This window comes from Manis pentadactyla, chromosome 1, assembly GCF_030020395.1.
Source record: "Manis pentadactyla isolate mManPen7 chromosome 1, mManPen7.hap1, whole genome shotgun sequence".
NCBI classification, from domain to species: domain Eukaryota; kingdom Metazoa; phylum Chordata; class Mammalia; order Pholidota; family Manidae; genus Manis; species Manis pentadactyla.
Window position 1 is genome coordinate 26,935,439 of NC_080019.1, and position 13,476 is coordinate 26,948,914.

The window sequence follows — 13,476 nt, forward strand, 5'->3', positions numbered from 1 at the left end:
TCTCTAGATGAGCTTTCCTCATTTCATCACCACAGAGCAACTTTCTCTCTGTATCTTTTACTAATAGGAAGTCTAAGGTAGAGGACGCCAGCTTACTCTAGATTGAGACATAGCTTGAGCCTGCTGCTGTTCAAAAGACAGGTCAAAATGTGATAAAAAGTCTTTTAATAAAAGTTAAATTTTTATTATGTATACATAATAAAAATCAAAAGGTACAGAAGGTGCATAATACAAAATGTAAAGTCTTTGTTCTTATAGTCACTTGTTTTAACGATAGACAAAAGGTATATCAAAACTTTCCTATGCATATTCCCAGAAGGTTATGCTTATAGCAATGTGTATGTGTTACTATTCTAGCAGCTCCTTATTCTATGCAACCATTAAAAGATTGAGGGTGATTGCATCATGTGTCATTAGTTTAAATAATAATATTACTTCCTGTATTGTTATGTATCTAGTTCTTTCATGGTTGTATAGGGTAGTGGACTATTTTAATGGTTAAAAAGCAATATGTAATATTAAATGATGGTTTAATATTTTAATAAATTGTATAAAGTGCTCCATGGTTTGAAAGACTAATTATTCCACTGTTGATAAAAATTAGCATTTTTATAAGTTATTTGTTTCATTTTTTCCACATGCAATTATTTCTTTATCAATTATACTTCAATACAGGTCTCTGGGAACTGATGCCAAAGCAGTTTTATTGTACTGACATTTTTTTTTTTTTGCAGTTTAACCATATTGCAGTTGTTCTCACAGCAAACTATTCCCATTGTAGAATCCCATCCTGGCTTCTCAGGTCCGCTTGAGACTAGTGACTAAGAGGCAACGCTTGCTTTCTCTTCCTCCCTTTTGACCTAACACTAGTCAACCCTATCTAGGCAACCCAGGCACATAATTTTAATCAATGGATAGTTCCTGTTACTCTCATTTCCTCCCTGTGGAGGGGCTCAGAGCATTTACTAATCTAAGTGCTTGGTGGAATGTAGACTTGGGGACAATTTAATTAAACTCACTTTATACTGGGCTTTCTCTTGTTCATCAGTTACCTCTGAAAAAGAGCACCAGAAGCCAGTTCTGGACAGTTACAAATTCTCTGGACTCATGACTACTGTTTTTGGTGTAGAGTCCAGCGTCCTACCAGGATCAAGCGCAGAGCACAATTCAGATCTCGTAGGGCTCAACTGATTGTGACATGATGTTCACCAAACTGTGTTACTGAAAATTTTAGCTTCACTCAACTACCCTCACTGACTAACTAAAATGTGTTAAGCTCAGCACTATCAGCTTTTCAGCTTGCTAAAAACTGTTGAGGAATCAAGCCACAAGGAAATGTTTATCTGCAAGATGACAATAAACATGAAGGTGCTCACCACGAGGTTGTACTCCTTGTAGCCCTTTGCAAGCTTTTGTCCTTGCGAAATACACACACACACACACACACACACACACACACTTTTTGCTACTCCTGATGGCAGACCTTCCGACAAAAATATGTTCAGTGGGATCACAACAGCTGCATTCTCACTGCCCCAGAATTCGTGTAAGGAGCATGGCTGGGGCTTCTCGGTCGTCATTGTTGTGGCCTCAAATGAAAGCCTTGTCACCGGGGCGGGGGCGGGAAGGCGCTGGAGCACAGCAGCACTGAGAGTATCCGAATTCCCTCCTCTGTCGCTGATTGGTTGAAAGCTAGGAGACAGCAGCCAGCCCCCCGCGGCTCGACTCCCCATTGGCTGCGAAGAGGTGGCAATCAGAACCGGCGGAGGCCGCTCCGTCCGTTCCCCTCTGCGCTGCAGCCGCGATCCTGTGGCTCTGCCGCCGCTGCCGCCGCGCCCGGGTCCCTTCGGTCGTGCCTCTGCGTGGAGGCCGCCTCCCCTGCTCCGGGCGGAGACACCATGGTGAGTGCTCTCGGCCGGGTCAGGCCGGAGCCTCCCGCGCGCCGGGCTGGGCCTGACTGCCCCGGGGAATCGGCCGCGCCTCGAGAGCTTGGCACGGGGACCGAGGCGCTTACCGGGGGTGGCTGGAGCAGCCCCTCAGTTTGCAGCCGGGGAGGCGGGAACGCTGGGGCTCGCTCCGGGGATGGTCGGTACCCTTGCTTCCTAGTGGGGGTGACGCCTCGCCGCAGCGCGCCGCGACTTCCCAGGCTGGGGAAGGGGACGTGCGGCTTAGGCGCGGGGGCTTCCCGGCTCAGGCCGACCCCACCGGCAGCGGGGGAGGCGCGGGGGTCGCGGCCACTCCCCCACGCTTCCCGGGATGCCCAGCCTTCTTCGGAGCGGTGACAGGTGAGCGGGGTGAGAAGGTGGCGTGGCGGTGGGGCGGACGGTGACGGAGAGGATCTGCCCATAATACTAGCGGAGGTTGGGTCCCTGGGGTGCCCTTCTCTGGCACCGACTACCCAGAATGGAGCGAACAAGCGTGCCCTAAAGCCCCCTCCCACCCAGCTGGTCCCTGACGCCGTGGTTTCCTCCTTTCCCCACAGTACGGCTTCGTGAATCACGCCCTGGAGCTGCTAGTGATCCGCAATTACGGCCCCGAGGTGTGGGAGGACATCAAGTAAGTGACCGGCTCCTGCAGCTCGGCCCCCGCGCTGGCGCCGCGAGTGGGGTCCTGGGGCGGCCCCCGGCGCTATTCCCGCGCCTTGCTGGCCGGGTCGCGGGAGCGCATCCTCCCAGATGCCCCCCCCCGCCGCTCGCTGCTGCAGCTGCGCTCCCACGCTCCGGAGCAGGGACCCGGAGAGGAGGGGCGGCCGGGGCGGGGCTGGGAGCGCGAGAGCGTGGGGAAGGACCCCTGGGGTCACCGCGGCCTCCCGACCCGGCCCGAGCGTGGGAACGCTCTGCCAGCGCCTGGCTGCTCCCAGGCTCTACAGGCCTGGCGACTCCCACGCGGAGGGGCCGAGGGGGCGGGGAGGTGGTGGGCCGCAAGGGCCTAGCCGGGTTCAAGCTCTCAGGCGGAAAAACCGTGGCTCCTTTGTAATTTACACACCTTGTAGACGCATAAAATGATTAAGGCTTGTCGGTATGCTAAAACTCACTTCTCTTGAGACAATTTCTTAGCAACTGTGAATCAAGTGCATTTATTACTCATCTGAAATACAGTGAGACTGGAATATTTTCCCTTCCATTCCCCCCAACCACTTTTTTTTTTTTACTTCCAATTTCCACTGTTGTGATGCTGTCAATTTTAAGAAGGCATCCTAATTTTAGTCTAGAACTGGGATTCTAGTACTCTGGATTTGAACAGAAATACCACTGAGTTTAAACCTGTTGGGTCATCTCTGTGGGCATGTTGAATATTTCAGTCTAACAGTTCTCATTTTTTCTCTCCTACTCTGGTGAAATTTGCACTTAGCTTATATAGAACAACAGTGTCACATTTAAATGGGGGTGAGGGAATGGTTACCTGGGTAGGCACGCTGTCATCATTTACCCTCATTTCCTGTACTCCCTGATTTCGTTTTGTGATATCAGATAGTTGATGCTTTCATCCTATGATTTCCTAAACACGTTATTAGCAATCAATTCTAACAGGCCTTGTGGCGCAGCTTCATGATAGTGACTTCTTATAAATATGTTTCCATGGAAATGGCCAGGGTTAACTATTAGTAGAATGCACTTTTTCTTTCTTTGAGTGTGTGCCATCAAGCACTGGTTCATGTTTCATAAGCCATCTTTGTTATCCACAGAGCACAGCTACATATTATAAAGAAAAGTGAAGATTTGTCAATATGTGGTTGAATCAAATAAGAATCGAGGCACTAAAGCTAACTTTGGGATTTGAGTTTTCTGTCCACCTTATTAATAATTCCTATTTTGCCTGGCAGATTTACAGGAAGGAAGACATCAAAAGCATGCTTTTAAACAGTATAATTTAAGTATAGGAATATTTTAAGCTGCTTTCTTTGTGAATTTATGAAAGCATCATGCATACCCCCCACTTCATAAAATAGAGATTACCAAATTTCCTGGAATATATGCTATGAAAATGAATATATTTAGGATTTTGAGAACAATAAAACAGGATGATAAAGTATCATTATGTATTTTAGCCAGATTTAGAATAGATGCCCCACCCATTATCAATTTAGATCACTGTTACATACAGAGATGAACAGTTATGCTTCATAGGGAAATTTATAGAAAATTTTTAGTAATTAAATTATCAAACAATTTGTATTGTCTGTATTTTCCCCAGAGAAGTTCAGAATATCTAAAAATATACAAATTCCACTGATGGGAGAACTTAACTTTGCCAAATTACGCTAAGAAAATTATTGCATTATACTTTAAAAACAACTTATTACTTTTTAATTAAATATCATTATCTTACTGATTTTTTAAAATAGTTTTGAATAGTATTCTTAAACTGTTCAAGTGCTAATAATTTAAGTCATTAAAAACATTTTTTTTTTCCTGGTAAAATGAGACAAATCATAGTAATTTAAATCATTCAAATCACTTTTTTTTTTTTCCTGGTAAAATGAAACAAATAGGTCTTTTTCTTATAAAATTACCTCAAGGATTATGTGCCCCTAGAAGAGGGACACTCTTAGTTAAAAGAGCGTTTGTGATCCAGGTGTTGATTTTTATTTTTTGTCTAAGCATCCTTCTTGGTGGAGCCCAGCTTGTCTTGTACAGTTTAGAATCTGGATTGGAGAACATTCTTCCGCTTTCTGTGTTTAGGCAATTAGCACAGCTCATTGGTTTCCAACCCAGTCAGTACCCTCAGGGATTACTACACACTCCTTAGAAGAGCATTTGTTAGCGCAGAAGAGAGAGTCTCTCACTTCTTGGGATCCGGAGAAGAGAAATTGGGGAAGTCTAAGTTTAAAATGCTCCTTTTTAGAGATTCTGACCTCTTCTCCTGACCTCACTCTCTACTCAAAGGAGCATCAATCACTGCAGACAGTGGTGCAGGATGCTTTCTGTTTTAAATTATTATGATAAACAATACATATGATTTTTTAATTTGTCTCAAGTATGAAACTTCTCCTTTTTGGTCTTTGAGAAACTATCTAAATGAATGTTTATACAATTTTACATAATACTTTTTTGCTTTAGTAGGAAATGGCCATCCATCCTTCCATAGAAAGAATGCCAAACATTTAATCACAAATAAAACCCTAAATAACAGATTCCAAACAGAAAATTCTAAGTGGATAGGAGGCAGAAATGCCTCACTGTAAACTCAGTGTCCATTTACACTCTTACCAATAGTATAACCATTTCACAAAAGCTTTAAATTCCCCTTTTTAAGGAAAAGAAAAATAATCTAGACCAAGAGTTCGCAAACTTTCTCTTAAAAGGCCCAAGTGTGGGTGCTGTGCATCAAGAGTCAATATTGAAGGTATTATGTAGGTACCTATGTGACTATTTAAGTGTAACCACCTGAAAATTTAAAAAGCATTCTTTGCTCTGGACCAGACCAAATAGGTTGTGGGCTGGATTCGACTCACCATCTGGATGGTCTGTAGTTTGACCTTCGACAGGCTGTAGTTTACTGAACTCTTAGGTGTATATAAATACATGTGAAAAAGCAAAATAGACCTCTGAGGCTACTTCTTTTGTTGGTTTCCTTTCAGTTTTCAGATGGTCCTGTGTAGAAGCCATGGTTCCTAAGTGATGAGAAAAATCAATCACCATTTCAGAAGAAATCATGAAGTCAGGATTTATATTAGGAATGAACCTAAATACTTGATTTGCCATCTCTGTTATCCTTCCATTAGCCCTGGCAAAATGAATCATTGCATCATATTACTGGGTTTGATTTTTAGATTTTCCAATTTCACTGGGACATAAAGATGGATTTGAAAAACTGAAAAATTTTAAGATGATTAAAAGTCTATTAAAAATAAAGACACATTCCTGAAAACTAATATTTTTTTTTAGAGTTGAATAGGCCAAGGAACACATTAAAAATAGATTTGAAATTCCAAACTACTACACAGGTTATTGCTTATTAGTCCTTTTCCTGTTTTACAAAAAGATCGGAGGTAAACATTTGGATCAAAATTTTGCTAAGAGATTTGAAAGTGATATAGTGACACTATGTTGATAAATGTTGGAGCAGATTTCTCCAGAAGGCTATCAATCATCTTCACCAAGTAAAGGATACATGTGTTTAGTATGGTTTTATCTAATTTATTTGTAGTAGGGCAGCATATGTTTTCATTCATTAATTCCTTCTTTCATTCTAGTAAGATTTTTAATGAGCCATAGTCTAGTGTGTTAAGCACAAATGATAGAAAAGTGAGTAATACACTCCTTGCCAGCAGATAAAGTCTAGAGAAATCAGGGTATTTTTGTCTTATTTTTTTTTTTCTGCCCTGAACTCAAACATGGAAACATTGCCTGTGGGATGGTGTATTCTGATCTTAACTTTTTATAATTAATGTATCTATCTAGTTGAATTTGCTAATCACAAATTAATCATTATGGTTCTTCTAAGCAAATGCTTTGCCATATGCTAGTTATGTGACTTTTTCAGTTACCTAAAGTTTCCAAGCCTCAACTGTGTAAGGAAAAAACAATGCTTACTTCATGCCATTGTTGTAACATGCTGAATGATGTCTATAAAATGCTTAACACGGTTCTTGAAAATTAACTGCGTCATAAATGGTAGCTATTAATTTTACTCTAGAACCAAAGTTTTTCAACTATCCTCTTCCCCAGCTCACCTGAAAGATAGGAAGTTCTCCTTGAAATAACAGTAGCTCATTGCAGTCTACCTACTAGACCAGTCTAAATATCCCCTTGTCACTCAAGGATAAGTAGTGACTTCACTGTCATTTTCACTCTTTGTTCTCTTTTATCCGTGCAGCTGGTTCTAGTTTTTTGAATTTGAATTGTCTGTTAGATTTTCCTCTTTTGCTTTCCTTTTGCTCTTGGCACTTTCCTTTGTGCTATTCTAACAGCCCCCCTGCTAGGTTCTCAGTGTCTGACTTGTCCTACTCCTCTCCAGTCTGCAGATTATGGGGTGACTTCCAGTAGTCCCCCCTTTTCTGGGATTTCAGTCACCTAAGGTCCCCTGTGGTCTGGAAGCAGATGCTCCTCCTTCTGATGTGTAGTCAGAAGGTCAGCAGTAGCCTAAAGCTTCCATCAGCTGTGTCGTTCACCCCACTCCATCTCATCACATAGGCCTTTACATCTCACGTTATTGCAAGAGGAGTGAGTGCAGTACAATAAGATGTAATGAAAGAGCAAACACATTCATATAAGTTTTATTACAGTATATTGCTATAATTGTTCTATTTTATTATTAGTTAATCTCTTACTGTGGCTACTTTATAAATTAAACTTTATCATAGGTATGTATTCATAGGAAAAAATGTAGTATATATAGATACTAACCATTGTTCAGTTTTCCACTGGGGGTCTTGGAACATGTCTACTATACTTAAATTATATATATGCTGTTTTTCTGCTTAAATTCTCCTTTGGAATCAATCTTAGATTATGTTCTTCTAGCCCTCCCACTTCCAATCCCTATTTCCTATTTGAAAATGAAGCATATGTTTGTTTGTTTGTTTGTTTTAAATGATAAAGCTGAGTTTCCAAGAGGTTAAATGACTGTCCTGTCCTGGGGATTATATACAGGAAGCTGAAGGGTCAAAACTCCAACCAAGCTGTTCTGGTGCCAGGTTTATTGCTTCTTTTAAAGCAAAAATGGGAACTAACAAAATGAAACCATATTAATTTTCATACCAGAAACTTCCTCAGTACAGATAAACAAGGAAATATATATAGTTTCTTAAGAAAAGTAAAGTAGATAATTGTTAGGATCAGGACCTTTATCTGTAGAAAGATCTGCCAGTTAGCCTGAAAGACAGAGGAAGGCCCACTACGTTGGTTGATAAGCTTACTAGTATTTATTCTTGCAGGTGGAAGTAGATGCCCAAGTGTACACCCGTTCACGTATTTGCCATTAAGCCCTTTCCATAGCCAGATTAGAATAATTCCTTGGGGCTTTTTCATGATCTGAAGTATCCCCCAGAAAGCAAGCTGGGCCTTTGTTTTCCTTGCATTCTGAAGTGTTTGAGAATTAAAAAAAATCGTGGGAACACATTACTTAATTAGGTGTGTCTGAGAAGGAGCTTTACATATTAACGTGACCACTAGAGGAGAATTCAGAAAATCGGTGTTTTTCCTCTTATCGTACCCAGACAAGTTATGGCGAACATTAATAGACAGCGCTGCTGTTTGCAAGGAACAATGTCCTTTCGACTCTCTTGCCTCCTTCCAGAAGGAGGGACTCAAGCAAATGTTTCTCTTCAGTGTGCTGGCAAGTGATAATTGTGGGTAAATACTCTGCAGACATCATCAGGAAAACACTTACAGGTCCATATAACTGGCGCAGTCTGGAGGGTGGTAACTCAGAAGACATGAGTACTTGCAGCTCTTTCCATTTGCTTGTTTTGCCTCTTTGTTCATTAAAGAGGAAATGTGGGAAAGTGGTGTTATCATGTCTAGCAGAATGGAGCACCTTTTTCTGTATCAAAAGATACTGAGGTTAAAGAGGTTTCTATTCCAGGTAAAAGGTAAACGTTCTGAAGTACTTATTTGTATCTCTTTGTTACTGTGGCTTTGATTCTACTGCATATTCTGATCTACTTGTCATTCCTTGTTGAATCATGAAATATTAAAAATGTGACAGATAATTTTGATTGAAATTATTTTGCAGTCAATCTTTAGATCATCCAGAGATAGGGACTCTTGGTCCACATGCCCCCCTTGCTCTCAGCACTCTAGCCTCATGCGCCAGTTCTCACTTCCTGAACCACGCTGAACTATGTGTGGGTCAGGGTGACGGCTGGGCTTAGAAGGACCTCCTTTTCTCTCTCCCATCCCCCCAGTCTCCTTAAATGAAAGTATGTCTCAGTTTTGAGGTGGAAAAACAAATGTTACTTCTTAAGGGAAGCCTTCTCTCATCTCTAAAACTGTACTTCTCCTTCATAGTACATGCAATAATTTGTAATTATGTATTTCTATTACATGATCAGTTTCTTGTCTCACTAGATTCTAACCTTTATAGCTAGTGCCTAGGAAAAAAAGAGCCTAGTAGAGTATTCTTTCTCTCTCCCTGAAAAAATTATCTGTCACATTTTTCCTTTCCAGAGAATAGAGCATGTACATATTCATCGATTTCTTTTTTTTTCTGTAACCAGGATTTTTAAGTCAGAATGATGACCTCTTCAACTACTATTTAATAAAATATAAGCTCTGTTGAACTGGACATATATTAGCAAAGGTGGAATATATAGCAATATATTACAGCATCTCATTTTGGGTGGGTCAGAGTTCTTTTGTGTCATCTCTCTTCATATATGGATAAAATGAAAGATTTAAAAACAGTTGTTGGATTGCCAATGTTGTGCACCGAAAGGGAGTTGTGATTGGATTCAGGTTGAGAATCCTTTAGCAAGTATTTAAAAGGCAGGTATATGCATTGCTGTTAAAAAATCGATGCCATAGTCTGTAGATAAATGTTTGCAATACTGAAATTAAGTTTTAAAACCAGGAGAGAATGCTCACCATGTCATTCAGATTTGAATATATAACAACTCATATATATAGGACACTCACCATATGGTTCCTCAATCACAGTCCCAAATGCTTTATACTCTTTATCTCACCTAATCCTCACAATCCACCATAGAAAAAAGAGTTGTTCTTTTATTATTATTTTATAAAAAAAGGAACTGAAGCTTCAAGCTTTAAAACCCTGCCTCAGACCCACTCAGCTATTAATCATCAGAGCAGGGATTTGGACATGGTAGGCTTTAATGGTCATATAATGTGCTTTTCCCCAAAGAGAAGGACCTCTGACCTCCTCCTTTCCAAAGACAACCAATTTAGCATGGACATGGGCAGCACACGTGTGTGTTAGCACTGCCCTTTCTTGTTTTTGTTTTCCTGGACTTTTCAAGCACTTAACCGAGTGATTTGGGCTATCATATTTTTAGAGGTGGTTTTATTCACTAACCAGCACATCTAATAAAGAAAATCAGAGCCTCAGAAGTTTTGAGAAACTTACTTATTTTCAGAAGAGCTGTGACTCATGCTCATGGGCAAGTTCAGGGCTAAGTGCATGCCCAAGAATCTAAGTGGATTCATTTGTCTGATGAAGCTACTGAAAATGGCTGATACGAAATGTTTGTGGATACATCTTCAGGATTCAGGCAGTTGCTAACAGGACTCTGTCATGGCAAGCTGGACACAGTCAGAAAAAAATGAAATTATATATCAAGTGATATTACTTTGCCTAAATTCCGAGCGCTAGTGAGAGTGTTTCCTATTAGTGTTTACAGTATTTGGATGAGTGAACACATTGACTTGAAGGGACTGACCTTTACCTACTGAAAGGGTCTAAACAGGGAGCTGTCTGTCCCCTCAACCTAGAGTCTCTCCTTTAGGGGTTCAGACTTATTGGAAATCATTTGTTTGGGTTTTTGAAAATTGAGGCCATTAATACTTCACAACCAGTCAGAAAAAAGCAACTCAAAATTTTTAGGCTTTAGATATTTTATGTATCTATATCTATATTTATCTATCATCTATCTATCTATCTATCTATCTATCTATCTATCTATCTATCTATCTATCTATCTATCTATCATTATCTCTCTCTCTCTCTCTCTATCGTCTAGCTATCTATGCATTATATAGTGAGAAATTTTAATTTTAGTAATGGTTGGCTACAATCCAGCATTTATGATGTCCTTACAGCTCACTAAAATGGACCACACTAGGACTTATTATCAGGACAACAACTACATATTGTCTCTTCATACAGCATGTGCTCTGATAAAGGTTTTTAAAGAAGCAGTACTCCTTCAAGTTGTCATTGGTCAGGTTGCTTGCTTGATATGTGCTGATCTTTTCTGCCTGAGACCAGATCTTATTTTGAGACTCCATTTTCAAGATGCCTGTAGTCAAGCTCTTCCATTTCAGAAGACATCTCTTCCTACCTCCATGGAAACTCCTTTACCTAATAGTCAGCAGTCCTTGTAGTATACTAAACTTACTTGAAAAGGGTGTAAGAGCTGTTTCAGAATATGAATTCAGTTTTGTGCATTCACATTTTGTAATTAAGGAATATCTGGCCAAGTATGGAGTTAGTATGGAAAAATGCTTCCTGGATATTTCTAACAAATTGTATACCTAATTTAAAAACATAACAAAAAAACATTGCTAAGTTTGTAAAACAAACTGTGGATTTTTGCCGGTAATGTTTGATTATTGGATTTTCAGTAGGGAGTTTGGAAACACGTGGAGGAAATATATTTAATTAATTTATTCACTTCTTTTAAAACCTGCACACACTTATTGAGTGCATGCTCTATTCCAGGCACTTGGATTAGGCACCAGTGATTAAAAAAAAAACAACTAAAAGCCAAAACCACAAAACTGCACAACATGATAATAAAAATACCTCCTACTCTTTTGGGGAAAGGTAATTAATGTAAATGAATTATCAGCTCAAATTCCAACAAATAACCATTTCAAAAAGTAAGTAAGAAAGTAACTACTATTAGGAAAAAGCTTCATGTATACCTACTCAATTTTTAAATACTTATTATGGCTACAAAAACATAGAATATGATTATTTTGTTTTGTTCCTAGGTGAGAGTTTGCTCTTTATTTTTTTTTTTTTGAGAGGGCATCTCTCATATTTATTGATCATATGGTTGTTAACAACAATAAAATTCCGTATAGGGGACTCAATGCACAATCATTAATCAGACCCATGCCTAATTCTCAACAGTCTCCAATCTTCTGAAACATAACGAACAAGTTTCTACATGGTGAACAAGTTCTTACATAGTGAATAAATTCTTACATGGTGAACAGTGCAAGGGCAGTCATCACAGAAACTTTCGGTTTTGATCACGCATCATGAACTATAAACGATCAGGTCAATTATGATTATTCATTTGATTTTTATACTTGATTTATATGTGAATCCTACATTTCTCCCTTATTATTATTATTATTATTATTTTTAAAATAAAATGCTGAAGTGGTAGGTAGACGCAAGATAAAGGTAGAAAACATAGTTTAGTGCTGTAAGAGGGTAAATGTAGATGATCAGGTGTGTGCCTATAGACTAAGTATTAATCCAAGCTAGACAAGGGCAATAAAACATCCACGGATGCAGAAGATTTCTCTCAAAACAGTGGGGGTGAGGTTTTAAGCCTCACCTCTGTTGATCCCCAATTTCTCACCTGATGGCCCCCCTGCGACTGTGCCTGTCTTAGGTTGTTCCTCCCTTGAGGAATCTTACCCGTCTCTGGCTAACCAGTCATCTTCCGGGGCCATAGAGGGAAATATAAAGTTGGCAAGTGAGAGAGAAGCAATATTGTTTGAAAAGGTTAGCTTTTTACTTTTTTGCAGATTTATGCCCTGTGGCTTCTATGCCCAGCATTTGTCTTGAGGTATCTTTACCACTTGGAAGAATTATGATACTCAGTAATTTCGATATGAGGCACGAATTCTACTTAGGGGTTGTAATTATGAAGGAAGAAAAGAAGCTATAGAAGTAGCAGACGGAAGAAAACATGGGAAGATTGATTATTTCTTTGACATATCTTCTTGTGGTGTAACATAAGCGTGTATAGGTTTTAAATTACTAATTAAATTGCGTGCACACATTAACATAATAGAAATACAGCTACATAACCAAAGCAGACCTACAATTACCAGCCATATCCAGTGAAACCAAGAAAACCAGTTAGGCACCCTAGGCATTTGTGAAAACTTATCAATGATATGATGGATATTGTCTAACTGAATTTGAATACTTTGAGAAAAATCAGACAAATTAAAACAACGCATTCCTGGGAACTGTTCACATCCCATATGTTCTTTTAACAGTAGATAGTCTATAGTCGCAAGATTTTGGAGCCCTGCAACTTGCACTTCTCCTAATTCTTGGTTGAGTTCCGACAGTATAGATCCAGTCAAATTTGTTGTTTTACTGTATGCACAGGCCAGCTTAGATGTCTCCTTCTTCATTCCAATGGCAAGTCCAGGAATCGGTGGGATGAATGCAGCTACAACTGCAACAGCACCAGGATCTTTGTTGAAGTTTTTTGATGATCATCTTCTGGAATGACTCTTCCAGAGAATGTTGATGTTGGAAGTTCTTCTTCATATCGTATCTTAATTCGTTTTCTGGGTACCCAAATTAGGCTTCAATCCTCTGTATAAACACAAAGAAACTGCCTGCCCACACTTTGTTATGCCCTTTATACCATTGTGAAGAACCTATTGGAGATCACCACACAGGAACTGCCTTTTTTTCTTTTCTTTTTTAAGAAAAAGGAATATTATCAGAAATATGTACTTCCATAGCTGATCATCTGACACCCTTTAAATGATCAAAATTAAGGATATTTAAAGCATGCATTAATCAGTGATTTGCAGTTAATTTTATCCTATCAGGGAGTACTCCCCCTTTTCTTTCTTTTTTTTTTAT

General features: G+C 39.7%; 1 protein-coding gene across 3 annotated transcripts in view; it reads left to right on the top strand.

Moving 5' to 3' along the window:
• The first annotated feature begins 207 nt into the window (after window positions 1-207).
• GUCY1B1 (guanylate cyclase 1 soluble subunit beta 1) overlaps window positions 208-13,476 on the top strand; it is a 58,617-nt gene continuing 45,348 nt past the window's right edge. The window contains exons 1-2 of one of the 3 annotated variants that reach the window (XM_057496973.1): window positions 208-1,901; window positions 2,483-2,556. Coding sequence is in view for 2 of the 3 variants with exons in the window: in XM_057496969.1 (XP_057352952.1) it covers window positions 1,899-1,901; window positions 2,483-2,556 (77 nt within the window). In the remaining variant the exon portion in view is untranslated. The remainder of the gene's footprint in view (window positions 1,902-2,482; window positions 2,557-13,476) is intronic. The other 2 variants (XM_057496969.1, XM_036887796.2) reach the window with 2 other exon arrangements.